The sequence below is a fragment of the Oryx dammah genome, unplaced genomic scaffold (assembly GCF_014754425.2).
Source record: "Oryx dammah isolate SB20612 unplaced genomic scaffold, SCBI_Odam_1.1 HiC_scaffold_2, whole genome shotgun sequence".
NCBI classification, from domain to species: domain Eukaryota; kingdom Metazoa; phylum Chordata; class Mammalia; order Artiodactyla; family Bovidae; genus Oryx; species Oryx dammah.
In genome coordinates, this window is record NW_024070186.1 from 185024785 (window position 1) to 185052196 (window position 27412).

A 27412-nucleotide genomic window follows, 5' to 3' on the forward strand; every position below is an offset into this window, starting at 1 on the left:
GAGAAGTGGAGCCCTGGAGAAATTTATGAGAGAGAAAAAAGAAGGTGGCCGTCAAGACAGGGAGGAAACTTGGGTCTAGTGGCCTTACAGAATCCCAGGGAAGAATCATTTTATTTTCTCTTGTGTATTTTTTGAAGGAGTGTAGCCCCTTTGAGGGATTCTATATTAGATAATGTTTCTCTTCAGTGAGAGATTGAAAAAGGAAAAGGTTTTTTTTAACCTTTTATTAGAATACTGTGTTTGAATGACTTTTAATGTATTATGATATTAATATAAAATTCTTTTAGGCATTTTTTTGTCACTTTTATTTGATAGTTCATTAGGCCAAAATCTGCTAGTTCAGATCCAATTTAAATACAGATGTCTTTTTATATTATATTTTGCACTGATATTATGAGTTTTTGCTCAAACATAGTATCACTATAGGCTTAAAGTAAATATCTAGGTCGAGTTAAAACGCATTTATTTTGTAATAGCAAAAGTCATAAGAGCACTTTTCTTCCTTAAAAAATAGAGTTCTTTAGGAAATCAACAGAAAAATAAGACATAGGAATCTTTTGCATTGTTAGTGGATAATGGTTGACTATTTTCCCCTTAACATTTTATTATGAAAAATTTCAAACCTACAAAAAACTGGAAGAATTATATCCACTAGCTACAATTAACATTTTGCTGTATTTACTTTTTCACATAATGTGTACATCTTTCTGTCCCTTTGCTCATCTTTCATCAAGCTATCTTATTTACCTGTGTTTTTTTGATGTATTTCAAGTAAGTTGATAAGCTGTTTTTCTGAGCATCTTATGTTATTTTTTTCTGAATGTTGTAATCAAAGTGTCAGTAATACATTTTGTGCAGATGTTTTCAGCTGACCCTTTTTCCTATTTCTAGAAATCTGAGACTGCCAATAATTGCTGCCAAATTGAGAATATTTTTAAAAAGTCTAGTAAATAATGTTAAGCCTGAAAAATGTGCTCTTTTTCAATAGCTTTATAATCCAGAGACTTGTAATTTTTAAAGTCATCAAAAATAATTTCCAGTACAGTTTTTGGTATTCTAAATACATATTTATTCACATTATACTGTTTTCAGAGTGGAGAGATCTACAGACCAAGTCATCAAGCCAGTCAATGTGGGTGCTCTATCAAAATGGGTTGGGAAGATACCTCCGGATGTTTTACAAGACATGGCAGTGATTGCACCCATGCTTGCCAAACTTGGATATGACCCGTATGCCAATCCACCTAACTATGGAAAACCTGATCCCAAAATCCTTGAAAACACCAGAAGGGTAAGTGGAAACTTCAAAGTGAATTGAAAAAACTGGCTATGGAATCTGGGTCCGGGAAAGTTTTTCATTTTATTTCTTGCTTTTTTTATGATCAGAAAATTGTTTTAAATTAGAAAAATCCTATTTGTAAAATGCTTCATCGTCAGAAATCTTTCACTGCATTTTAAGGATAACTATGGCTCTTTCCAGGGACTGTGGGGACAATTCTTCAATCTCTTTTTTCCCATTTTCTAAGAATAGTGCTTACTATTGGAGAGATTTATTCTATTAGCTGATTATCATAAACTAGTCTAAACACCAGAATTGTTAGTGACCTCACTTCTAGTTTCTTTTTTCTCTGAATTTAATGGCTGCTTTACTTTGGTTAGATGAGGCATGCTTTCTTGGTATTTGAAAACTAAGCATTGACACATGAGAAGAATTATTATAAATAGGTACAATAAACTACCCTCTGATCGAGAGAAAGTTGCTAGTAAAGTGTGACTACAACTATATCTTTTAATAAGTTATGCTCATATCTCTATATGAATATATACCTTACCTCTATAATCTATTTCAAATCAGATCTTAATGTATTCTTTTTTTTATTGTGGTAAAATTCAAATCACAAAATTTACCGTTTTAACAACTTATAAGTATACAGTTCAGTACATTTGCATTGTTGTACGGCTGTCAGCACCATCCATCTCAAAGACTTCTTTCATCTTTCCAATTTGAAACTACAGACTCATTACACATTCCCCCTTCCTCCAGCCCCTGGCAACCACAATTCTACTTTCAATCTCTAGATTTAGTCTTTTTTGAAACTACAGTTTAAATAAGACATCCATGTTAGCATAAGTCACTGATAGGCTACTTGATTTTCAAGATCAAAATTTCTTGCCTTTTTCTGGTATTCTCTTTTTATGTAGTGTTCTCCCCTCCCCAAAGTCTTATATTACCTCTTTATTCTGTCCTTCTTTTGGTACTTTTAACTGACTAACATATATTTCATGAGGCTAGTGGATAGTGGTTGACTATTTTCCCCCTAACATTTTATTATGAAAAATTTCAAACATACAAAAAACCGAAACAATTATATCCACTAGCTACAATTAATATTTTTCTGTATTTACTTTTTCACCTAATGGATTTCCATGTGGATTTTTTACTCTTAGATATTACTTTTGTTTTCTTTTTTCAAGTCATTAGTGGCTATTTGGAATGAGCTGTTTTCTTATAACCATCATACAAGGAGGCAGATTTTTTTAGTTTTAAAATTATCTTTATCCTTTTATTTTTTATATATGTAAGCATTATTATAAAATTATAAGCTCAGTCTATAAAATTTATAAAATTAAAAAGATAAGAAAAAATTCACCTATAATGTTACCACCCAGACAAATACCATTGTTAGTATTTTGATGAATTTCCCTTTCCTCTGTACCTGTTAAACAAAGGTAAGATTACATAACTTTTACTCTTACTTTTGCACACACAAAATCTTGTATCCCACCCTTTCCACTTAATATTCATGAGCATTTTCTCATTGTGCACATGTTTTTAAACATAATTTTCATGGTTGTATAAATAAATCATTATATGAACTACTTTAAACTGAAACACAGCAGTAAGTGAATGAATGAATGAAAAGTGAATGAATGAATGAGGTTTCCCTAGTATATGTTATATATTCATTTCACTGTTTTTCTTTTGTTGTTTACAGTTTACTCTTCGGCAAGCGGTGCTGCAATGAACATCTTTGCACATACTACATTTTAGTGGGTTCTTTTTTTAAAGGTTAGAATAATGAGAGTGGAATTAAACTATGTCAGAGTATCTAAAATTTTGAGGTGCATGATATATGTTGATAAAGTTTTTTTAATCTTTTGAACTAGCAGCATAATACAGGTGATTTTATTTTAGATTTTTGCTAATTTTAATAGGTTTCATTGATTAATATAATTGAACATTTCCAGTTATTACCTGCATGTATATATTCTTTTATGAAACTATTTCCTAAGTTTGAAAAAAGTTTTATGTGTGTTAAAGTTTTGTCAATTATGTTCTGCTAAAGACAGTACACAGTCCAGCATCCATTATCATAGTCCTTTTTAATCTCTTGGTAATTGGTAATTCATAGCTTTTGCTTTTGTACATACTAAAATGGTTTTTATAAACCAAGGTACATGTATAAATGATATTTAGAGGTTTCCTAAGCAGTAGACATTATAGTTTTCCTACATGTGAGTTGGCTGGTTAGACTGTTCCTGGCTTGCTTGAGTGGTTAAGTAGGGAAGAATGCTGTGGTTTGAATCCTTGTGACTAGAGAGTTTGTTTCATACACATTTGTGGCTTTTGAAGAGTTTCAAAGTATACGCTGGAAAAAGCCTCCCTCCCTAACCCTGTTTATCTCTAAAGTAACAATTTTGGGAGAAAAAAGATAAAGTGTGAACCAAAGTTTTGTGGAGTTTTTCAAAGCTATATATTTTCAAGGCTTTTTTCTGTAAAAGCTCAGATGCTAATATATCCAGCGTTGATGATCGTGAAGTTTCATAAAGTAATGCTTAAAAATTGATCTTCGCTTGTCAGCTGTGACATGAGATTGACTCCAGAGAAAGAAGATGGCTGGGGAGATTGTGCCCTTTATTTATGGGATGGGAGTAGGGGAAAAATTCACGTTTTGACTGGGAATATAGAATCCAAAGTTCTAGGCCTAAAAATTGTGTTTTTCATACAACTTTGGATAGTCTAAAAGTATTGGTGTCTGAGTCAGTGTATTTTGGAGACATGTTGCTCAATTTTGAATAGAAAATCATGTGCTTCATGGCTATTCTGACTCAGAGGGTAAACTGGAAATGAAATGCTAACTAATATTCCATGTCCTTTCCCATCCCTGAGGTCTCTAATCCCCAAATTGAAGCACATTTCAGTAAATAGCGCCCTCTAGGTTACATTCCAGCAATCTCCCTCCCCATGTTACATTCTAGCAATCTGCCGGTGGGCTTTTAATCTTTTTAGATTTATAGACTTTTGAGATCTGACAAAACTATGGGTCCCTGTCTGAGAAATAAGATAACATATATATAGAGAAAATTTTATTCTATAATTTTAATGGATTCATAGATGCCTCTAAAGCCCATCAGATTAAGAACTTCTGTTTTATAGTCTCCTTGAAAAGCTCATTTACTCGTGTGACTTTGATTACAGTCTATTTGCTGATTATCATAAATCTGTATCTCCTAGGGTCTCTTTCTTGAGCCCCAAACTCATTTTTTTCAGCTGCTTTCTGTACCTCTCCACCTGGTTGTTCACAAGGACTTCAAACTCAATGTCCAAAATGAATTTATTGTCCATACCTGTTCCCTGATAGCAGCTCGACAGATTGTTCTCTAAACTGAGCAAGAATGTAGAATAGGGGCAAGATTAGGCTGTATTTATCTATATTTGCACTGTCTATGAGCCAGGGAGCAGAGTCCTCAGGACACATGGGTCAAGCCCCAAACAGAGCAGTAACAAACTTGGTTACTAAACCTGAACAGTGAGCTGAAAAGCAAATCCAAGTGTGAATGGAATATCCAGTTGAAAACCAGATTAGATAGTACTAAGGAAGAACAAATAGTCAAATAGAAAAGCACATATCAGTGTACAGAACCCACAGAGCAAACAGGAAGGAACTTGAATATTAAGTTAAATGGGAGAGAGAGTTGGTTTATATTCCTGAACCAAACAGTAAGGGCACCCAAAGCTGGTGCTCGGTGACATTGTGGAGGGATAGGGTAGGGAGGGAAGAGGGTGGGGGCTTCAGGATGGAAGGGACACGTGTATACCTATGGCCAGTTCATATTGATGTATGGCAAATACCATCACAATATTGTAAAGTAATTATTCTCTAATTAAAATAATTTTTTTTTAAAAAAGGACACACTGAAAAAAAGAGAAGCTACAGCTGTTGGAATCAATGTTCTTGCATTAACAGGAGAGCCTGTAATGCACATCTGTGTTTTCAAAAACTTCTCTGTGTTTTTCCTGTCTCCATGCATAGCATTTGTTTGTCTAGTGATCAAACTTAGTTAGGATTACCTAGCTTTGCAGATGACATGTAATTAATTAATCACCAGGCCCCCTTGATTGTATATTTGAAATTATCTTGACTCAGCTCTTATTTTAGCTACCTTACTTATTTCAGTTTCTTCTCATTTTTCACATGAATTATGCTTTATTCTCCTTTGTGTATGTGAGTGTATTCATTCTTCTACATTTAGAAAAATATTCAGTGACAGTTACTTTTTTAAAAGTTCAAATCTGGATGTATCTGAACATACTATTCCCTTGTGTAAACCTTGAGCAGCTCCACTAGTACTATAGGATAAAGCCCAGACTTCTTAGAATGGTACTTTTCAACCTAATCTTTGGAAATTTTCTGATGCGCTTTTTATTGTTGGTTTTTAAGTTAATTCCATTACAATTAGAGAATACACTAGTGTTGTTTCAGTCCTTTGAAATATATTGAAAATTGCTTTATGGCCAGCATATGTTCTCACATGTCACTTGAGAGGATGTATATTCTGCAATTGTTGCAGAATTCTATAAATATTGATTAGGTCCTGTTGTTTCAGTGTTGCTCAGATCTTCTAATTCTTATTGCTTTTGGGGGGGTCTAATTTTATCAGTTTTTGGATAAAGATGTGAATTTGTTCTTTTATTTCTATCAATTTTGCTTCATGTGCTTTGAATCTGTATCATTAGGAGCATACCTTTTTATATATTCATAAGTAATTAGCTCTTTATATGAAGTGTGTCTGTCTCATCATCTCTGATGTTTCTCTCTGGAAATCTCCTTTGTCTTATGTAAGCGTAGCCATTTCATTGTTTTTATGCAACCATGTTGAAAATGTCATTATTTCTCCTTCATTATATGAGAATATTTTGCTTGGTGTAAAGTTCTAGACAGGTTTTTTAGTTTTGTTTGCTTGTTTGTTTTACTTTCAGCACTCAGAATATGTTATTTTATTGGTTGTCATTGTTTTTATGGGAAGTCAACTAAAATTCTTATGAATGTAATAGCTTTTTTGTTTGTTTTTTGTTTTTGAGTACTAAAGTTCAGCAGTTCTGTACTTCTTTGACACATAGTTCACTTGATAGAATTTGTTGTTGTTTAGTTGCTACTGCTACCGCTGCTAAGTCACTTCAGTCGTGTCCGACTCTGTGCCACCCCATAGACGGCAGCCCACCAGGCTCCTCCATCCCTGGGATTCTCCAGGCAAGAACACTGGAGTGGGTTGCCATTTCCTTCTCCAATGCGTGAAAGTGAAGTCACTCAGTTGTTTCCGACTCGTAGCGACCCCGTGGACTGCAGCCTACCAGGCTCCTCTGCCCATGGGGTTTTCCAGGCAAGAGTACTGGAGTGGGTTGCCATTGCCTTCTCCAATTTTGTCCAATTCTTTTTGACAGTAGAGACTGTAGCCTGCCAGGCTCCTCTGTCCATGGATTTCCCAGGCAAGAATACTGGAGTGGGTCACCATTTGCTTCTACAGGGGATGTTTCCAACCCAGGGATTGAATCCACATCTCTTGCATTGGCGGGCAGATTCTTTACCGCTGAGCCACCAGGGAAGCCCTGTTTTTTGTTTTTGACTGCTATAAGATTTTTCTCTTCAGTTTTTGCCAGTTTGACTAAAAAGTGCCGAATTCACTGATCCTCTTTTTGCCATCTCTCGCTTCAGGTTTAATTTGCTTTTCATTAACTTACGTTTGAATTCATTGATCTTTTCTTCTTCTGTGTCCAACCTGCTATTAATCCCATCCAATGACTTCATTTCAGATAATTTATTTTTCAGAACTAGAATTTCTGTTTCTTTGCTGGAATCCTCCATCTCTTCACTCATTCTGTTCATCTTCTCCTCTGAATTCTTTTAACATTTTTATAATTATTTTAAAGTCCTTATACATGGGTCTTTCTTTTGGCTCTTTTTCTTAATTATGAATTATGCTTATTTACTTCTTTGCATGTTTTAGGGTTTGTTTCATACTGGACCTTTTGTATAAAAGAAGTAACTTAGATAATATTTTTCCTTTATTTTTCCCGGATAGGGCATATTTTTTCTTCTCTCAGGCAGCTGGGGTATTTGGCTGATCATTCAAATTTCAGTGAGTCTGACTGAGTTGGGTCTGAGCAGCAGTTTTAGTCAGTTTACTTCTAGATTTAAATGAAATTATGGAGATTGGATCTTTAGTCCAACCCGCAGTTTCCTGTGTTCTGAGGATGAAATGCTGATTTCTTTGGCTTTTTAAAAATAGCAGCTGGCAGGGAGTGGGTTGAAGCTTAAATTAATTTGTTTCACCTCTGGATTGCAGCTGCAGCAGGGCCCTGGAATCTAAGGACCACACAAGTTTGGGAGATCTCTCTCCTTTCTAGCTCTGCTTCCTCTGCTGCTTACTCAGCAGAAGTCCCTTGGGTTATAGTTATTAGACCAAGAGATTTATTTTTACATCTGGGCCTCTTCTGGATTTGAATTCATCATATCAGTTTACACTGCCACTGAAAGTTCAGCTTCTTTTTGTCTTATCAGCAAAATCTTTCACCTCTGGTAGTCTTGCTTTTCTGCCTATCTATACGCAGATTAGGCAATTGATTCAAGATAGAAAGAGGCTCTTTGCTCACCTTTGAGGAACTCATCCTTCTCTGGAAGCCATTTAGACTTAATTGCTTCTTTGCATCTCTTTGATGGCTCTAAAGAAAAGTTTATCCAATGTTTTCTTATCGTTTCAATGAGATCTTCTGTTTCATAGCCATAACGAAACTCCTTAGAACAGCATTAAGATTCTTTGCTGCGTTCAGTCTTGCTTTTCAACCTCATCTCTTTTTATCCTTCTAGTCACACCACACTACCTGCCTTTCATTCTCTTGGCACATTTTTATAACCCTGTACCTTTGAGCTTGCTCTTCTTGCCTTGATTAACTTGCTTCTCTTCTTCATTTTACAACTTTGTCCTTTAAGACTCAGCTCACATGACGCCTCTTATGTGCCACAGATTCTTCTATTGTTCTTCGTGCCTGCCTTTGCTCTTGCAGTTATAGTATCGTTTATATTATTTACTACTTCTTTTATGCTAAAGATTTTTCAGAGGCATGGGTCACATATAAATTTTGTATCTTGAGCACTTGAGAGTTAGTAGGTGTTCAGTAAAATGATCATTATTAAAAGCAAAAATAAACCTTAGACATAGGAAGAAGAATATTTCTTTGACCAAAAATACTGTGTCCTAATATGAAGTTCTTGTAGGCAACATTTGAAGTCATAGCCCAGACAATCTGGAAATTAACACACTTCTGAATAATTAATGAGCCAAAGAAAAAAAATCACAAGAGATATTAGAAAATATTTTAAACTGAATGACAAAGAAGATACAACATATCAAAATTTGTGTTGATAATTGTTTTATAGTCCTGCATCTGTTCTATCTCAGGGAATGTACAATGTGCACGTGATAAGAATGTGTATTCTGCATGTGTTGACTGTAGTGTCCTTTAAGTATCAGTTAGAAATTAAATCAGGGTTGTTGATAGTGTTATTCAGGGCCTGTATGACATTATGTAGTTTCATTCATACTGAGCATTGTGCCTGCAGAACCTCCAGGAAGAAATAGTAATCACTGATGTGTATGCATTGTTTTATTTCTTGTGATCTGTGATCAGTGATATTTGATGTTACTATTGTGATTGTTTTGGGCACCTCAAGCCATGCCCATTTAAGACAGTGAACTTAATTGACAAATGTTTTGTGTGTTCTGATTGCTCTACTGATTGGTGATTCCCCCATCTCTCTCCCTCTCCTTGGGCCTCACTATTTCCTGAGACATAGCAATATTGAAATTAGGCCAATTTATAACCCTACAATGGCCTGTAAGTGTTAAGTGAAAGAAAAAGTTATATACCTCTTACCTTACATCAGAGCTGGAGATGATTAAGCTTGGTGAAGAGAGCATGTAGAAAGCTGAGACACACCAAAAGCCAGACTTCTTGGCACCTTCAGTTAGCCAAGTTGTGAATGCAAAAGCAAGGCTCTTGAAGGAAATTAACAGTGCTCCTCCAGTGAACACACAAATGTTAAGAAAAAACAGCCCAGGTCTCCCACATTGCAGGTGGATTCTTTACCAGCTGAGCTACAAGGGAAGCCCAAAATATTCCTTTCCAAATATTACTTCCCATTGACAATGTGCTTGGTCACCCAAGAGATCTGATGGGAATGGACAATGAGATTGTTTTTTTTTTTTCCATGCCTGCTAACACAGCATTCATTCTGAAGCACATGGGTCAAGGAATAATTTTGACTTTGAGTCTTATTTAAGAAATACCTTCATAATACTGTATCTTAGATAGAAAGCAATTCCTCTGATGGATCTGAGCAAAGGAAATTGAAAACCTCCTAGAAAGGATTCACCATTCTAGATGCTGTTAAGCACATTCATGATTTATGGGAAGAGATCAAAATATCAACATTAACAGGAGTTTAGTAGAAGTTCATTCCAACTGTCATAGATGACTTGAAGGGGTTCAAGACTTCAGTGGAAGAAGTAACTGCAGATGTGGTGGAAACGGCAAGAGAACTAGAATTAGAAATAGAACCTGAGGATGCAACTGAATTGCTGTAACCTCATGATAAAACTTTAATTCATGAGGAGGTGCTTCTTCTGGATGAACAAGAAAAGTGGTTTCTTGAGATGGAATCTACTACTGGTGAAGATGCTATGAAGATTGTTGATATGAAAACAAAGGATTTAGAATATTATATAAATTTAGTAGATAAAGCAGCAGTAGAGTTTGAGAGGATTGATTCCAATTTTGAAAGAAGTTCTACTCTGTGGGTAAAGTGCCATCAAACACTACTGTATGCTGCAGACAAATCGTTCATGAAAGGAAGAGTCAGTGCAGCAAACATCATTGTTGTCTTATTCTTAAAAATTGCCATAGCCACCCTAACCTTCAGCCACCACCACCTTGATGGTCAGCAGCCATTAGCATTGAGGCAAGACCCTCTACCAGCAAAATAATTATGATTCACTGGATAGTGTCAACATAACTTTTATAGGCACTGGGACACCAAAAAAATCTGTGTGACTAGTTTTGTTGTAATGTTTGCTTCATTGTGGTTGTCTAGAACCAAACTCACAGTATCTCCAAGGTGTGTCTGTATTATTTCCTGTTGTTGTTGAATCAATGTAGTGACACAGATAGACCTTCAACTTTGCTTTTTTCAAATGTTCATTTTTGGGACTTGAAATCTTAAATAAGTATCAGTGGGCTTCATCTGAATTCTTCATATATTTTTCACTTAATACATTTTGCATTTCAACAAGTGACTGCTGCTGTTTCATCACTAAGTCATATCCAACTCTTTGCGACCCCATGGTCTGTAGCCCGCCAGGCTCCTCTGTTTGTGGGATTTCCCAGGCAAGAATACTGAAGTAGGTTGCCATTTCCTTCTCCAGGGGATCTTGACCTAGGGATTGAAAATGTGGCTTGTGTTGCGTCTCCTGCATCTCAGGTGGATTCTTTACCACTGAGTGACACGTTCTCCTAAATAGTGACTTGACAGACAAGCGAGCATACAAAGACGTCATCTTGTAGTGAAAGCCTGTTGACCATGTTTTATCACCGAATGAAGACTGTGCAGACAGACTACTGCCAGTTCCTATTTTTCTACCACGTTTCAACCCAGAGATGCTGCTGCTTTCCAGGGAGACAGTAGGAGTATTCAGAAGCTCTGTGCCTGCTCCTCCGAATTATTTCTTCTTCTTCTTTCCTTCTTTCCACGGATAACTTCTATCCTAAATTCTGCCATCATGGATTTAATTTTGCTGGCTTTTAAATTTCATATAAATGAAATCATACAGTTTATTTTGAAGAAAGGAAAAAAGCAGTCTTAGACATCAAAGAACTGATCTGAGACAACCTCTAGCCTATGGTTGATTAGAAACTGACTTTTTGTGCTCAACACTAAAATATGATGGTCTTCTCCTGGATATCAATGATCTCACAGAACACCAACACAAGACAGGAGTCCTCTTCAACCACAATGAACTGAGAAAAGACAAGACTGCTTTGTAGTAACAATGAAATACCAAATACCTACCTCTTGCTTCTTAACCAAAAATAGCTTTATTCTCACTTCTAGTGTTCCTTTCTTTTAGGTAAGATTTATTAAAATACCCATTTAGAGAGTAATCCCTGCTTGCTGGCAGTCCCCAGTCCAGAGCAAAACCCTGTTTCCCTGGACTCTTCCCCAAATCACCTAACCAAAATTATGAGAGTCCTTTCTGATGCTCTTTTCCTGAGACATCCCACATTTCCATGGTGTGTGTGTTCCCTTGCTTAAAGGAGTAATGAATTCAACATGTTCAACTACAGCTATATTCCTGGTAGTCTTTAGCTGGAGGGTATTGACAGTATTCTTTTGTGTCTGGTTTCTGTCCTTTAACATTCGTGAGTTTTGTGTTGTTGCATTTCACAGTAATTCATTTTTGTTTTTTAATGTGATACAATAGTTGCACAACTATTTGGACATTTGAGTTGTTTATAGTTGTAGGGATGTTTTAATGTTGGTATACAATATCCTTGTACATGTCTTTTGATGAAAATGAGTATGCACTTTTGTTAAGAATATGCCTGAGAGTTACATTAGGATTTTCCAAGACAGTGGTCTTAAAATTCTTATGCTTCCAAGTGTAGCTGATTATAGCAAAAAGATGGAAAGTAAAACCTACGAAGGGAAAAGGCACATGGGGTAAAAACTCTGGAGGAAACCAGGTGCTATCTTTCAAATGTCCCTCACAGTGGAGTCACATAGGATTTGCTACATTCACCCAGCAACATGTGTGACAACACATGTGAATTGTTCCCAGCCAGGGAGCTCACCAGAGCTTTTGAATCCAGGATTTTTACTGGGGATTGGTCATGTAGGCATGTAGACCCCCCCAGAGAAAAAACAGATGTTCACCATAAATAAATTACTAACATAAACTAGCTGCTCAAACTGGGACAGGCCAGCCCAAGGCCTCAGACATGCAAAAACATTCCTATAGACAGAACACTCTAGGCTCAGATCCCTGGAGCCAGCCAAGAGCAGTCCTGAAAATAGGCCTTTCTTGGGAGTGCAACATTTGAGCAAAATAGCCCTGCTAAGTTAATCTTTTCCATCACAGAATGAATGAACGTATGGGTCAGAGGGCATTTGAAAGTGCATATTTAGGAGATAATGCTAAGTGACTATATTTTCTCACTAGCAGGTGTATGAGAATTTCAGTTGTTCTACATCGTCAATATTAGAGTCAATCTTTTAAAATTTTAGTCTTTCTTATAGGAGCGTAGTGATGTTTTATTATGGTTAAAATGAGTATTCCTTAATAACTAAAGAGAGCAAACTCTTTTTCATGCTATTTGCCACTGAACTATGTTATGAAATGCTTTTTCAAGTCTCTTACCCAATTTTCTACGAAATCATTTGCTTTTTCCTTAATGATTTTTAGAAATTCTCTGCGTATTTTGATGTGTGATGTTTTTATGTATCTCACATATGTTCTCACACTTTGCCTTTTCTCTCCGTTAAGGCTGTCTTTTTAAGAATAGAAATTCCTGGGACTTCCTGGTGGTCCAGTGGTTTAGGTTGTTACCTAATAATGAATGGAGTTCCCTGTGCAATATTACAGAAGGTTAATTTTAAATATAGTGGTGTGTATATCTCAATCCCAACTTCCTAACTATCCCTCCTCCCATAAACATAAATTCATTCTGTAAGTCTGTGAGTCTATTTCTGTTTTGTAAGCAAGTTCATTTGTAACATTTCTTTTACTATTCTGCTTATACATGGTATCATACGATATTTCTCTTTCTCTGTCTGACTTATTTCACTCAGTATGACAATCTCTCAGTCCATACGATATTTCTCTTTCTCTGTCTGACTTATTTCACTCAGTATGACAATCTCTCAGTCCATCCATGTTGCTGCAGGTGGCATTATTTCATTCTTTTTAATGGTTGATTCTTGAATTCATTTATTTCCAAAAGTAGAATTGAATAGAATGAGTTAACAGTATTCTATAACATAATGTCATATGTAGCCCTCAAGGTTCAGTAGGTTCCAATCAGGGAGGGCCCAAGTTGCTTCTTCTGCTTCTCTGCTTAATCTGTACTGTAAATTGGCCTCAGAAACTATTCTCGGTCCATCATCTGTAAAAGTGGAGACCATTATGAAGGAATCTCTTCATTTATTTCTTTTTTTGTCCAACTGTCCATTCATCCCTGCATCCAGGATATACAGATAATTAAGGATCTGTCCCTCTCCTTAAGAAGTATGCTGAAAATAGATGTGTAACTAACTGTAGTTCAACATGATAACTGCCATAAATTTAAGGCATTTGGGATGCTATGTGAACACAGAACTGGCTCTACTGGATTGTCATGTTTAAAGGATAAGTTAAAAGTTCCTAGTTTGAGAAAAGAAGAAAAAAGCACCCCAGTGAAAGGAAATTGATGAAATTATTATTGACTATACCTGTGTGTATTAACTGTCCTTCAGTGTTACTGAAAATTATGTTCAACACGTTTACCTTTGAATAGAGATGTATTCTTGCCTGGTAAGTATCCCGTAGTAAACTGATACCGTTTCTTAATCATCCTGCATGTTAAACTTTTCTCCCCTGGATATCAACACCCGGATGCTGAGTTTGCTGTATTTATATTGCTTTCTTGTAGAGGTTCCTATCTCACATTTATTACACATGCCCAATTCAATTTACATTCCAATCCATCTTGTCCAGCTTCACCCAAAAGTCAATACACTTTTTCTTAAAATTTTTTTGGAGGAGTAGATGATGCTTATGAACTGATTAATATATTTCTTCTTGATATAGGGAATGTATTAATAACACTTGTCCATTGTTTGTAACACACGATTGTTGAATGCTGCAGAAACCCAGTCTGAGGTTTGCAAAGCTGCCAGAATACTTTTAAGACAAATGAGAATATGTAAACATGCATGTTATCAGCTGTTTCATGTTTGTATTTTAGCGATAATAAATCTCTAGTGGGCCAGAAGAGCCCAGCGGGATTAAAGATGTAAATTTCAAAATCTAGATTCCTTTCTGTATTATCATATCTGGCCGGAGTTGTGTTTTCTCTGCATGTGAAACTATTGTTATTTCTCGAGGGGAAATGCTTTTTATATTATTAAAAATAGTGAATTGCATAACAAAATAAATAGCAGGCCATGCATGGACCAATGATGAAAGTTTGTCGTGAACTAAGAAGTAATCCAATTCTGTGCACTTGAGTGCTCTTGGAAAGAGGATGGAAAGAAGCAAGAAGGCAGAAAGGAGGAATAAATTAGATTTGAGCTTACAGTGAAATTTGAGTTCATAACCAGAGGTTATAAGACTGATCTTTTAACCCTTGGAATGTGTGTGTATGTATATACACATATGTGTACATACATGCACACACTTTGAAGAAAACAATGAGCAAAAGCAGCACTTCAAAATCTGCAGTGCATGCAGTATGGTCATTAGTGTGTGTTTCTGGACATTGTTTAAAATTTTCTTATTTTGAAAGAATGTTTTGAATTAAGTCATTGTTCATCTTGAGTACCCAAGCCAGAAGAAACAGACTTTTGTGACCTAATCTCAGAAATAACATTCCATCACTTTTGCCATACTCTAGTTGTTAGAATCTAGTCACTAGATCCAACTCACACTTAAAGGAAGGGAATTACACAGGTCTTAAATACCAGACACAGGGATCATCAGGGAATGTGGCCACAAACACTTTTAGCATGAAAATAATTTAGAAATAGTTTCATATTCTCCATAAGATCAAGCCAGATTCAGAATTAGGCCTCATAACATGTCTGCCACCTTTTCCTGTAAATTGTAGACGCTTGACTGTCTGAAATCCTTGGGGAACCCATCATTCTAGAAAGTCAGGTTTCTGGGTAGATGTGTCTCGTTTAGGACCATACCTTAATATTTTGATGTAGAATTCCTCTGCATTTTAATGATGTATTTCTTTACCTTCTTAAGTAAATTATTGATCGTAATTTGAATTTTTATTTCATCCAAAGGAAATTCCTGTATGTGTTAGAAAATGCCCATCCTCTCTTTATATAGGATATAGAACTGTGAGTCCCTTTCTTAAAGAACTCAAGGCTTCCCATCTGCCTTTTACAATTTCTTTGTCTTCCTTTGTTTCATTTGTCACTTCTCAGTTATCAGTACTTGCCCATTACCTTCTTGTTTGCTGTATCTGATTGCTGTAGGTTGAAACCAGATAACTTGTGATGGTTAAAAATGTGTATAAAGGAAAAGGGACCTAAAAGACTCGGTTAAATAGAAGACTCAGTCTTCAGTCTGCAGGTATGTTAATAACATCCATTTTAGCTCCATGGAGACTTCTATTTACGTCTTAATTGTAAACTGTTACTATAGGTGAGGCTGTGGTAGCAGGTGAAGTGGTATTGGGCATGGCTGGTCAGCTTCTAATTAATCTTGTAAGAAAATGGAAGGTGGCCTGAGGACAAATAACAAGAAGATGCATTGCTTGCTTCAGTCAGTGTTCAGAACCTCTTCTTGGGTTTTTGAAGCTTCACAGGCAGCTTAGATAAGTTCTCTTCCCTTCTCTAGCTTTGTATTCTAGGTAATCCACAACTGAAGGCTTTGCTTATAATAGAGTTGATTATACCTCACTCCACAAACTTGAATCTGACATTAGTCAGAGTCACCTGACTTCTAGATACCACTTTTTAAAATTTTCCTTCTCTGTCATTGGTGGCCTCTTCTTGATCTTTGCTGGTTCTCCCTCTTCTCCCCGACCTCTTAATGTTGGAATACCTCCATGCCTCAGTCTTAAGTCATCTGCTCCCTGTCTCTACCCTGAGCACCTAGGTCATCTCATCAGGTATCAAGTTTTAAATACCATCTATAAGTTGATGATTCTCAAATTTCTGTATCCCAGCACAGACCTCTCCCATGAATCCTAGATTTGTATTTCTGACTACTTGACCTTTTCATGTATTGTCCAGTAGATGGCTCAAGCTTAACATTTCCAAATTGAACCCCTCAAAATCTGTTATATCCCAGAACCTTTCCCAGCTGAGTTGATGGCAACTTCGTATTTCCAGTTGGTAATTGATTAAGCCAAAAACTTTGGAGTCATCCTTGACGCCCCTCTGCTCTTTCACATTCCACATCTAGTCTATTAGGAAATCTAGATATAATTAGGGGGGAGAAATCCACAAGGGTACTGCTTTGCACCACCTCCACCACCTCCCTGTCCTGTCTAGATTACTGCTGTTGCTCCACACCCTGTCCTTGATCCTCTGCAGACCAAACAGAGCAATTAGGGTGACCCTGTTAAAATGGAAGTTCAATCATGGTACTTAGTAACTTTCCATTTTACTACACTGGACAAATTAATGTCTCTGTGCCTCAGTTACTTCATCTGGAAAAAGAGAATAATACCTCCCTCAGAGGACTATGGGATTTGATAAGGGGAAACATGAAACGCATGCTCAGCACCAGCCTGATGCAGAGAAAATAAAATTTAGCTGCTGTTATTATTTTTATTTCCAGTGCACCCTCTAAATCAGAAGCCTACTTTTGTTTCCTTGTTTTGCAGAGCTTGAGGTGGGAGGGTTCTCTAGGAACTTTTAGATTCTGAGTACCTAGCTCATTTCTGTCTAGTAAAATCCTCAGTTCATTAGTACCAGAGGATAGGATGTCCAGAAACACTATTCCTTTAGCCAGAGGAAATTCCATTTCTAACTTCGCTATTTTTATAAGTGATTCTGTACTTGGTTTCCTGCGCTAAATAGAAACTGCTTGGTCAATAGAAAGTTCCTAACTTCTGTCAGTACCATAGCTCCTAACTTTTGAAGCATTTTTTTCCCTAAAGGATAATGAGAAGAGACAGTTTCCCACTTATTTGTTGATTGAGCCTTTTGTTTGATGTCTTATCCTGACCCCTTTTTGTTTTTTTTATTAAATTTGTGATATCACATATTTAGGGTTTTGGTGTATTTTTTTCCCGCTTCATATAAGCCTTACCTCTCTGAAACTATTGATTCCTGGAAGACACTTATAATATTTAATGTTCCCACTCATATTTTCTGTTATGTCTTGCTGGTTTTTACAACAAACCAAAAAGAGAAGGAAGAATTTAACGATAAGAATTTTCTAATACTAATAAGCTGCAGAGCATAGTATAAAGGGAGAGTGCTGAGCTGGGGGCTTCTGAGCCTCATGCTGCACTGACTAGCCATTTGACGCTGTGGGCTTGTGTTGCACCTTCTACTTGAATTCTAGCAGAAGAAGCTGAGAGAGAGAAGACTCGGTTCCTGAGAGGGTGTGAGGAATATAAGAAGTTTGTTAGGGACCAAACCCGCTAACAGTGGAAGGGGTACTGGGGCAAGGATACTGGTTTTGGTTCATAAAGGAGACGGTGCAGGACCCTAGGCCTGAGCAGCTTATGCCCAAGGCTTGGAGAGGGGGGCTTCGGACTCAGTTCCCTGAATAGGGGAGAAGGAAAGACTTGAGAATCTGGTAAAAAGCGAAAACAAAAAGCCTATTCTGATAGCTTGAGCCCCTGTTTTGATATAGTGTCTGCTTGCCCCAGAGATAGTAGACAGAAGCACCGTGGAAGTCAGTGTTAGCGTGATACAGACACTTCCTATGTCAGAAAGCTGGAGCAGTAATACAGTGTTAGATGTCAGTTGTATCTCAGTATAACTAGGGGGAAATGAACAGAACTGGAGCAATCTCTGGACTCTGAGGCTGGGGTAAAGCAATAGGATTCTTACCTGTGGATTCTTTGGAGAGCAGCTAGGCCAGCTCTGCAGCAGCCTGAGGCTGTTTGGAGGAGTGGGGGCAGCTTTTGACCCTTCCAGCAGCTGCACCGTTGTTATCCTGCACCCCCACCTCAGTTTCCAGTGTGATGCGTTGCTAAAGAAATAGCAAGTCTCTTCTCGGTGCTTTAATTTAGGCTTCCTAGGACTGTAGCAGAGACCCTAAAGAATAGACTAGGTTTTAGAAATTGCAGAGGAAGAGACAGGAAAAAAGTACATTCATTCTCTGAGTCTCAGAAGGAATACTGCTACTTTTAGAAGCGAAAGTCATCTTATACCCAAGTGAAACCCTTTAAGTTAGTAGGCTTTAGTATTTACCATTTAAAAGATTGTTCTGTGCTGGGGGGCAGGGGGGGCCCTACCCACTGACTCTTCTTAGTAACAATCCATAGTTTCTTTCTGTAGTTTCTCAACAGTTATCAAAGCTGTTGCTGATGGAAACCTTCCTCACTTGATTAACATGAATAGTTCCCAATTTTTTGCTGTTGTTGACAGTGTTGAAAGAGACATCTTTGTACTTAAATTGTGTGTGTGTGAAAGAGCAAGCCTAGTAAATTGTTAAGCTATTGGCTTAATTTGTTCAGTTTTTTTTTCTGTATATATACAGAAAAGTATACAAACCACAGCTCAGTAAATAGTCACAAAATGCACACATGTTTGTAATCACTACCCATATCAAGACAGAAAATCACCAGCACCCTACAAGCTTCTCTCATCCTTCTTCCCAAGCCCTGCCACTCCACTCTTCCCCACAGTAAACACTATCCTGATTTCTAACATCAGAGTTCCCTTGCCTATCTTTTAGCTTTAAAAATTTGTAATGGAGAAACTTGCCTGGTGGTTCAGTGGTTGAGAATCTGCCTTGCAATGTAGTGGACACGAGTTTGATCCCTGGTTGGGGACCTAAGATCCCACATGCCTTGGAGCAACTAAGCCTTCATGCCACAACTAGAGAATCCGTGCCTCACAACTGAAAGATCTCGCATGACACAACTAAGACTCAGTGCAGCCAAATAAATAAATATAAACAAAATTTTAATGGAGACATATGTTATATTATTTTTTGGAGATCTGGCTCTTTTCTCATCATTATGTATTGGGATTCATCTAGGTTGTTGGTATAGCGTTAGTTCATTTCTAAAACTTCAGGATGGCATATCATTATATACATAAACACACTTATTTATTCATTCTAATTGCACTGCTCTGCAGGGCCACGTTTGTCATAAACCAGTTATCTGTAAATGAGGGTCTGTTTCTGGACTCTTCATTCTGTTTCATTAATATATGTGTCAGTCTTTGTGCCAAAACCTTACCGTCTTGATTATAGCTATGTTTTTTGTATGTATGTGTTTTTTGTATGTTTCGTTGTTGTTCAGTTGCTAAGTTGTGTCTAACTCTTTGCAACCCCCTGAACCGCAGCACACCAGGCTTCCCTGTCCTCCACTATCACCTGGAGTTTGCTCAAGTTCATGTCTGTTGAGTTGGTGATGCTATCTAACCATCTCATCCTCTGCCTCCCTCTTCTTTTGCCTTCAGTCTTTCCCAGCATCAGGGTTTTTTCCAGTGAGTCAACTCTTTGCATCAGGTGGCCAGTATATTGGAGCTTCAGTTCCAGCATTAGTCTTTCCACTGATTCAGAGTTGATTTCCTTTATGATTGACTGGTTTGATCTCCTTGCAGTCCAAGGGACTCTCAAGAGTCTTCTCTAGTACCACAATTCAAAAGCATCAATTCTTTAGCACTCAGCCTTTTTATGGTACAACTCTCACATCCCTACATGACTACTACTAGAAAAACCATAGCTTTGACTGTGTCTTTGCTTTTTAATATGCTGTCTGGTTTGTCATAGCTTTCCTTCCAAGAAGCAAATGTCTTCTAATTTCATGGCTGCAGTCACCATCTGCAGTGATTTTGGAGCCCAAGAAAAGAAAAACTTACTGCTTCTACTTTTTCTACTTTCCCCACTTCTTTTGTATGTTTAATGTAACTTAATTATAGCTGAATAATAATGTCTTAACTTCCCTGGTGGCTCAGACGGTAAAGTGCCTGCCTACAATGCAGGAGACCCGGGTTCGATCCCTTGGTTGGGAAGGTGTGGAGAAGGAAATGGCAACCCACTCCAGTATTCTAGCCTGGAAAATTCCATGGACGGTGGAACCTGGTAGGCTACAGTCCATGAGGTTGCAAAGAGTTGGACACGACTGAGCAACTTCACTTTCAATGATGTCTTAATATATTTTAGAATAAGTCCTTCCACCTTGTTTTTTTTAAGATTACCTTGATAATTTTTGGCCCTATGCATTTCCACACAACTTTTATAATCAGCTTGAAATTACCCCTCTCTCTTCCCCCAAAAAGCATGCTAGAGTTTTTATTGGAAATCCTGTGAGGAGAATGGACAGCTTTATTATATTGAATGTTACAATCCCTGAAAGTGATGTGTCTATCTGATCTTTGATTTCTCTCAATAATATTTTATGGTTTCCTATGTAAAGATCCTACACATCTTTTTAAAAACTATTCCCTAATTGTTGCTGCTTTTAGAAACATAACTTTACATATTGAAAAGTGCAAGTTTTTAATTATAAGATTTCATGAGGTTAAAAGTATATATCATTTTAAGAACCACCTAATATTCAAATTACTATGGGAATATTGGATACGTTAAGCAAAGTAAAGCTGGAGATTTCAGAAGGAAATCAGGAGGAGCCTGTTCCTAAATTGTGTGACTTCTTTGTTGGATGCTGGAGAGAGATGGCCAAGGGCTTACTTTCTCAGCTATTGATAAAATAATTGGAACTTGGAATATTAGGATGCTTTTCTTTCTTCTTCAGAGACTCTAAGCCTTCTCCCAGGCAGCCCACATTTGGGAGCACCTAGGCAAGAGTAGAGCAGGTGGGGTCAGAGTGAATAGAAATTTCACTCAGTCCTCAACTCTGGCTGCTCTTGAACTGACAGACTTCCTTCTTATTCCAAAACTCACCAAGAATGAAGCAGTGAACCCACCCACCATCAGGCAATGCAAGCTTCCCAAAGTGATGATGACAGTGCCTATTTCCTTAAATTTATACTTGGCTTTTTTTTTTTTTTTTCTAGGTCTATAAAGGAGAATTTCAGCTACCTGAATTTCTTAAAGAAAAACCTCAGGTACTGTATCTGCTTCCTCCTCTTGGTGTAATAATAAATGGGCTCTTGCATTGAAGTCATCCTCTCAATGAGATAACGATATATGCTGGGGGTAGAAAGACTGGCTTCTGGTAATTGTTGATTTTATCACTTAACATAGTCTCAATTTCAGAGTGCTTAGTGTCTTCCAAAGCTAGGGAAATACTTTATTGATAACTAATATCTGATTGCTTGAGGTCACTCACAAACCACACAGTATCCCACAAATAAGGAACCTGCCTTGGTGAATCTGCTCCAGGCTTCTGATACCTTACTTGAAATAATAATGTACAGCCACCCTTTGTTCGTATTACGTGTACATCATTGCCTTTTGGTTTTCCTCATTTGGAGCCTAGAAGACTCATGAGTACATTTTACACACAGCCATTGGCCTTCAGCTACCAAGTTCACCAAGCTGGGAGTGGGTGATGTGAGTTTGAAGCTTATAACTTTTACTCTTTAAAAAAATTAATTAAAGCAGATCCAGAGGTCTCTTTGTCATGTTACACTATCACTTACTTGGATTCCAATATTGTTCCTTGAGTTGAAGAGGAATAGGTGATGTTATGGCCAACAGATGTAGAGTAGCCCAGAGTGTCCTGCAAGAGCGTATCTCCTGCCGTTCCTGTGTAGTCGTAGAAGTCAGTGACTATTGCCTGAGCCAAGAGAAGATGTCCCTGTCCAGCATGGTGATAATGCATGTCGCGTCCAGGTTGCTGCTAACAGCAATTAACTTGTTAATAGGAAATGAGGACCCAGCACTGAATTCAGTCACTAAAAGTGTTCCAGATCTGGGTTGTTGAGGGGAACCTCACAGACTGTATGAAGTCATGTTGCCTGAAGCAAGACTAGAGTAAACAGGCTTTTCTTTAAGAGTAGCTGTATCTCAACCAAGGTCAAAAACTCTGTCTTCTCAGATCCTTGTCTTAAAACAACCATTAATAATTGATACATATTACTTGAGTATTTTAAACTACTTTCATGGTATATGCTCATTAACATATATTTAATTTTAATCCATCCATCCATTCATTTATTCAACAACTGTCCACTGAATCACTTTTATGTATGAGAAATGGGAATGTGTCTTTAAGACTCTGATCAACTTTTGCAAACAAGGGGGCACAGGGGCCCTGAGCCTTGGCTGGGCAAGATGCACCAGAAACCTGGATGAATTCATGAACAAGTGGTCACTTACAGGCTGTGGCAGCTGGAGCCAGAGAATAATCCAAGAGGCAGTCTTAAAGAAATGTCCAATCCAAAGGCTGTTTTGCATAATAAATCTGAAGGAGTCAAGAAAGGGACTTTAAGACTGAAATTAATGGGACAGCCCTGATTCACAGCCTACATAAAAATCCTTTCCAGGTTTATTATAGAACTCAATGTGAAAGGCAAAATAATAAAGTGTTTAGGAGGCAATAGAGAATATCTTTATGACCTTAAGAGGCAAAGATTTCTTAAACATTATAAAAAATACTAATCATTAATTTTAAAATGGATAAGTTGTACTACATTAAAATTGAGAATGTTTACTTATTAGAAAGCATCATATAAAAAAGTACACCTTAAGTAGGAGAAAATTTTGAAACAAAAGATTCATCAGTATAAAGAATTTCTGTAATAAATAAGGAAAAGATAACAAAAAATAGAGTAAAAGGCTTAATATAGGCATTTCAAGCCCCCTGTTCAGGTTAGTTTCATTTAATGCATCACATAGGTACTTAGAAAAAGAGCCTATAAAAGGCTTTGATTTAACTCCTAATAAAGAGAAAACTGAACCCCACAGAATCCTCACATCTGATCTTTAGTTAGAATTCTCACAGAACTCAAGAAAGCACTGTACTTAAGATTACAGTTTTGGGAATTCCCTGGCAGTCCAGTGGTTAGGACTCAATGATTCCACTGCCAGGGACCTGGGTTCGATCCCTGATCTGGGAACTAAGATTACACAAGCCTTGCAGTGTGGGAAAACAACAACAACAAAAAACAAGATTATAGTTTTACTATAAAGAAAACAAGTCAAGACCAACCCAGTGAAGAAACACATAAGACAAGGTCTGGGAGAGTCTCGGACTCAGAGCTTCTGTGTCCTTCTCCGAGGTGGGCGGGTACGTCTCCCTCACAGCACATCCATGTGTTCACCAACCAGAGTGCTCCACTGAACTTCAGCATCCAGAGTTTTTATTGAAGTCTAATTACATAGGCGTGATTGACTGACTCACTGTCGTAGAATTGAACTCAATCCCCAAAGTCCCCTACCCAGAAGCTGGGCTCGGTCAGGGCCCCAGCCCTCAAATCACAGGTTGGTCTTCCTTGTGATCAGCCCTCATACTGAGTCATCTTATTTCTTAGCAGACACTCAGGTATAATCTAAAGGACTCATAAATAACAAAGACATTCATGTTGCCTGGAAAATTCCTAGGATTTAGTCTCCCTGCTAAGAACCAGAGACAAAAGCCAGTCTTCTTTACTGTCAGCAGTAGCAGACAGAATTCATTAGGAAGTCTAATCAGAGCCTGCAAGCTACATCTGATATTTTAACAAGAGCAGTCACTTCTCATGCTGACTGACTTTAAAACATCTTTTGCTTCCTTCCACAGTCTGAGCAAGTGGAGTAGCAGAGCCAGGAACCTCTTACATACATGAGGTGAGGTTGGGGACACTGCTGGCCTGGACCTTTGGGTTTCACTCTTGTAGGAGGCAGCGTGGTGGGGTGGGAAGCACAGCTCTGGAGTCAGTTCACCTGGATTGGAATCTTGACTGTGTTTGGCATTGAGCAGACTACTTAACTTCTCTGTGTCTTAGTTTCTTCATCTGTAAAATGAGGACAATGTAAATAAGAGATTGGTAGAATGAACCATAGTAATGTCTGCCAGAAGCCTGACACACAGTAAGCACTCAGCTGTTATTTTCAGTATGAGGAGGGGTGTTAAATGGTAAAATATTTTAGCTGAAAGAAACACCCTCAACCACCTGTTTGCTGATAAGGAAACTGATCCTAGAGAGACCAGTTTATCGGTCAAGGTCACATCACAGGTTGGAAGAACCCAGTAGTAATGAGCACCATCTTCTGATGTCCAGCCAGGGATTCTTTCACCATCCATGCTGCTTCCTCTGTGTGCGGCATGTGCCAACATTTTTGTGCTAATACTTTTGCTTGGTTGGTTTTTCAAGTCTGCCCTTGCTGATGTTAATGCATTATGGTGTTGTATGTTTATAAGCCATGTTGTCTTGTAGTTAAGGGCTACAGTGTGGGGCAGGCCTTCTTGGCCCCCTTTCTATCTGAGTGATCATCAGGTCCATGTCTTGGATTCCAGTGGCAAAGGTGATTCTGAACTTAGACCTCCTGACGTGGCTGTTCAGATCTCACACCACTCTCCCAGATTTTAGGATTCCATTTTGGTCTGAATAATGTGGTTATGTTGTAGACCAGGGGTCCCCAGCCTCTGGGATCTAATGCCTGATGATCTGAGATGGAGCTGATGCAATAATAATAGAAATGAAGTGCACACTAAATGCAATGCGCTTGAATCATCTCGAAACCGTCCCCCTACCCCTGGTCCATTGATAAATTATCTTCCATGAAACTGGTCCCTTGTTTGCTTGTTGAGGTCCCTGGTGCCAAAAAGGTTGGGGACCATTACAACCATTTGGAACTTGAAAAGCTTTCATTAAAATCTGATTTTTATCATAGTTTTGTTTGCTATTCTATTTTTACTTTATATAATAGCCATGTATTGACGGTGTACTCCATACCAGGCATGAAATACCAAGCATCACATATATATAATATATAAATAATATATGATAAATGATATCTTTAAGGTCTATGAATTATTCATATATATATACACACACATACATATGAATGATTTCATTCAAGTCTGGCAAGTAGGTGGTATTTTTTCTGATCTACTGATGAGAAAACTGAGATTTAAAATTCAGTCTGAATAAGAAACTTTTATGATGTGTTGTGTATTAATAGATTACAGATAGAAAAAAAGTGAACACTGCTATACCATGTCAAAATTACCAATGACAGTGAATTAATACTATTCATAGGTCTTAGGATTTATGATTGTTTTTTGCTAAGGAGCAAAATGTATAGACTTAAACTCAGTGGGCATACAGGTATAACAGCAGTTATCAGGCCTTGTGTAATTTTGTTTATTCAAAATATTTTCAAAAGTATAGATGAGAGACTTCTCTGGTGGTCCAGTGGCTAAGACTCCGTGCTCCCAACGCAGGGGGCCCAGGTTCAGTCCCTGGTCAGGGAACTAGATCCCACATGCCGCCACAGAGTTTGAAAGTTCAAATGCTATAACTAAAGATCCCACGTGCAACAACTAAGACCCAGTGCAGCCAAAAAAAAAAAAAAAAGGATAGATGAATTCCTTCCTGGAAACATTCATACAGGGATGCATTATTGACCAGCTGTTTTACAGGACAGATGACTCCAGCTTTGAGTTGCCACTATAGCAGCAATACATGCTTGTTTGCTTGTCGAGGCCTGTAGTGGCCCCCATGCGAGAAGCTAGGAAGACACCAAGGTATCTCAAGACAAATCATAGTCTTTCGTCTTGTCTTTGGGATCCCTTTGGTGTATGAACAGCAGTCACTGTATTTCCTAAAGTTTGCTTTAAAGAACCTCAGTATCCACCTTTTGATATTAAACAGTCAGCATTCTACCCCTGGACATTTGACATCCCTGTCAAATGCTCCCAGAGTTGCTTCAGTTGCAGACGACGGTTGCAGTCATTTGGAAATGGGCAGGAGCAGTCCTTGCTTTGGTTTCCATCCTTTTGTTTTGCATATCAAAGCTCCTGGCAGGCATCCAAAAGCATCCCAAACTGAGGGAGAGTGTGCCTCTCCAGTAGTCCTTCTGAAGCAGCTGTTCTCAATGGTCCATCCCCCTGCTTGTCTCCCCTGCTGTGCTGGGCTCACAGTTGGAAAGGAAGTGGTGTTGTGCAGAGAAGAACAAAGTGAGATTAGAGTACACACCTCTAATGCATTCTGTTTGTCTGCCCTAGGGAAGACTGCTGCCTTTTTGGCCACAGAGAAATTTCTAGGACTGGCTGTCCCCTGCTGAGATCCGTGGAGTGTATGTACCATGCCTACATCTCCTGCTTATTTGCCAGTCTCCTTCCCCTGAGAGAGTGGGATGTCAGCACACGTTGGGACCCTCCTGAGTGACCTGCTTCCCATGTACAGCGCTCTCGATCCTAATTACACGCACAACCCTGCGGAGAAGGAACCCAGCGGGGATGTGTACTTTCTGTTAAAACTGCTCTGGCCCTCATCTTTTCTTACCAGATTCCAAACTTTGTTTTCAAGGGGAGGGTTTAAAAATGGGATCCTGTAAGCAAAATTGGGCAGTTTCATCTTGGACTAGGTTGTCTGTACATGTTCTAATGTTTTGTAGAACACTTGTGCCTGTTGAAATGTTGATGTGGATAATGTTAAATATCTTAATTATTTAAATAACTCATTGTATTGTTTCTGAGAAGTTGAGGAATTACCACATACATTTACAACTTGATGACTTTTGTATTTTATTTTTCAAAATAAAAGCTTTAAATGTGAAGCACTCTGCTAGTTTACATGTTTTCATTGCCGTGATTTTAGAGAAGCAATAAGACGTATCAGATGATGATCTAATAAACCAAAGTTTCTTCAGTTCCTGTATTTCAGATATTCTCAGTGGAGTTTTTGCTGTAATTTATTTCAGAGAGACCCACTACCATCCTTTTGTCTCAGAATCCTGTTCTTTTGTCTCCTTCTCAATTGTCTGGTCTCCATAAAGTCTAATTTCAGAGAGACTTCTCCTGATGCCCTTTCTGCCAGCCTCATTCACAATATCATCTTATCACACTTTGCAGTTTTTAATGTTTCTTGACTTCTTAAATTGCCTGTCTCTTACATTAGATAGTAAGATCCTAGAAGGCAGAGATGTGTCTTTTTGTGTCCATTTTTGTATCCCTGACACCTAGCAAAATGTCTGGCACATTGTAAGAAGCTAGTAAAATATTTGGTAAATGATTAATCTTCTCAGAAGCCTCTAACATATCTGTTTCAGATGA

General features: G+C 37.8%; 1 protein-coding gene across 1 annotated transcript in view; it reads left to right on the forward strand.

Annotated features, from left to right (window-relative positions):
• The window catches only part of TPST1 (tyrosylprotein sulfotransferase 1), an 89960-nt gene extending 63040 nt beyond the window's left edge, over positions 1 to 26920 (forward strand). Inside the window, exons 3-6 of the mRNA XM_040260520.1 lie at positions 1093 to 1291; positions 21264 to 21314; positions 23933 to 23979; positions 26363 to 26920. Of these exons, the coding sequence (XP_040116454.1) occupies positions 1093 to 1291; positions 21264 to 21314; positions 23933 to 23950 (268 nt within the window). The 3' untranslated portion in view covers positions 23951 to 23979; positions 26363 to 26920. The remainder of the gene's footprint in view (positions 1 to 1092; positions 1292 to 21263; positions 21315 to 23932; positions 23980 to 26362) is intronic.
• Positions 26921 to 27412: the final 492 nt, after the last annotated feature.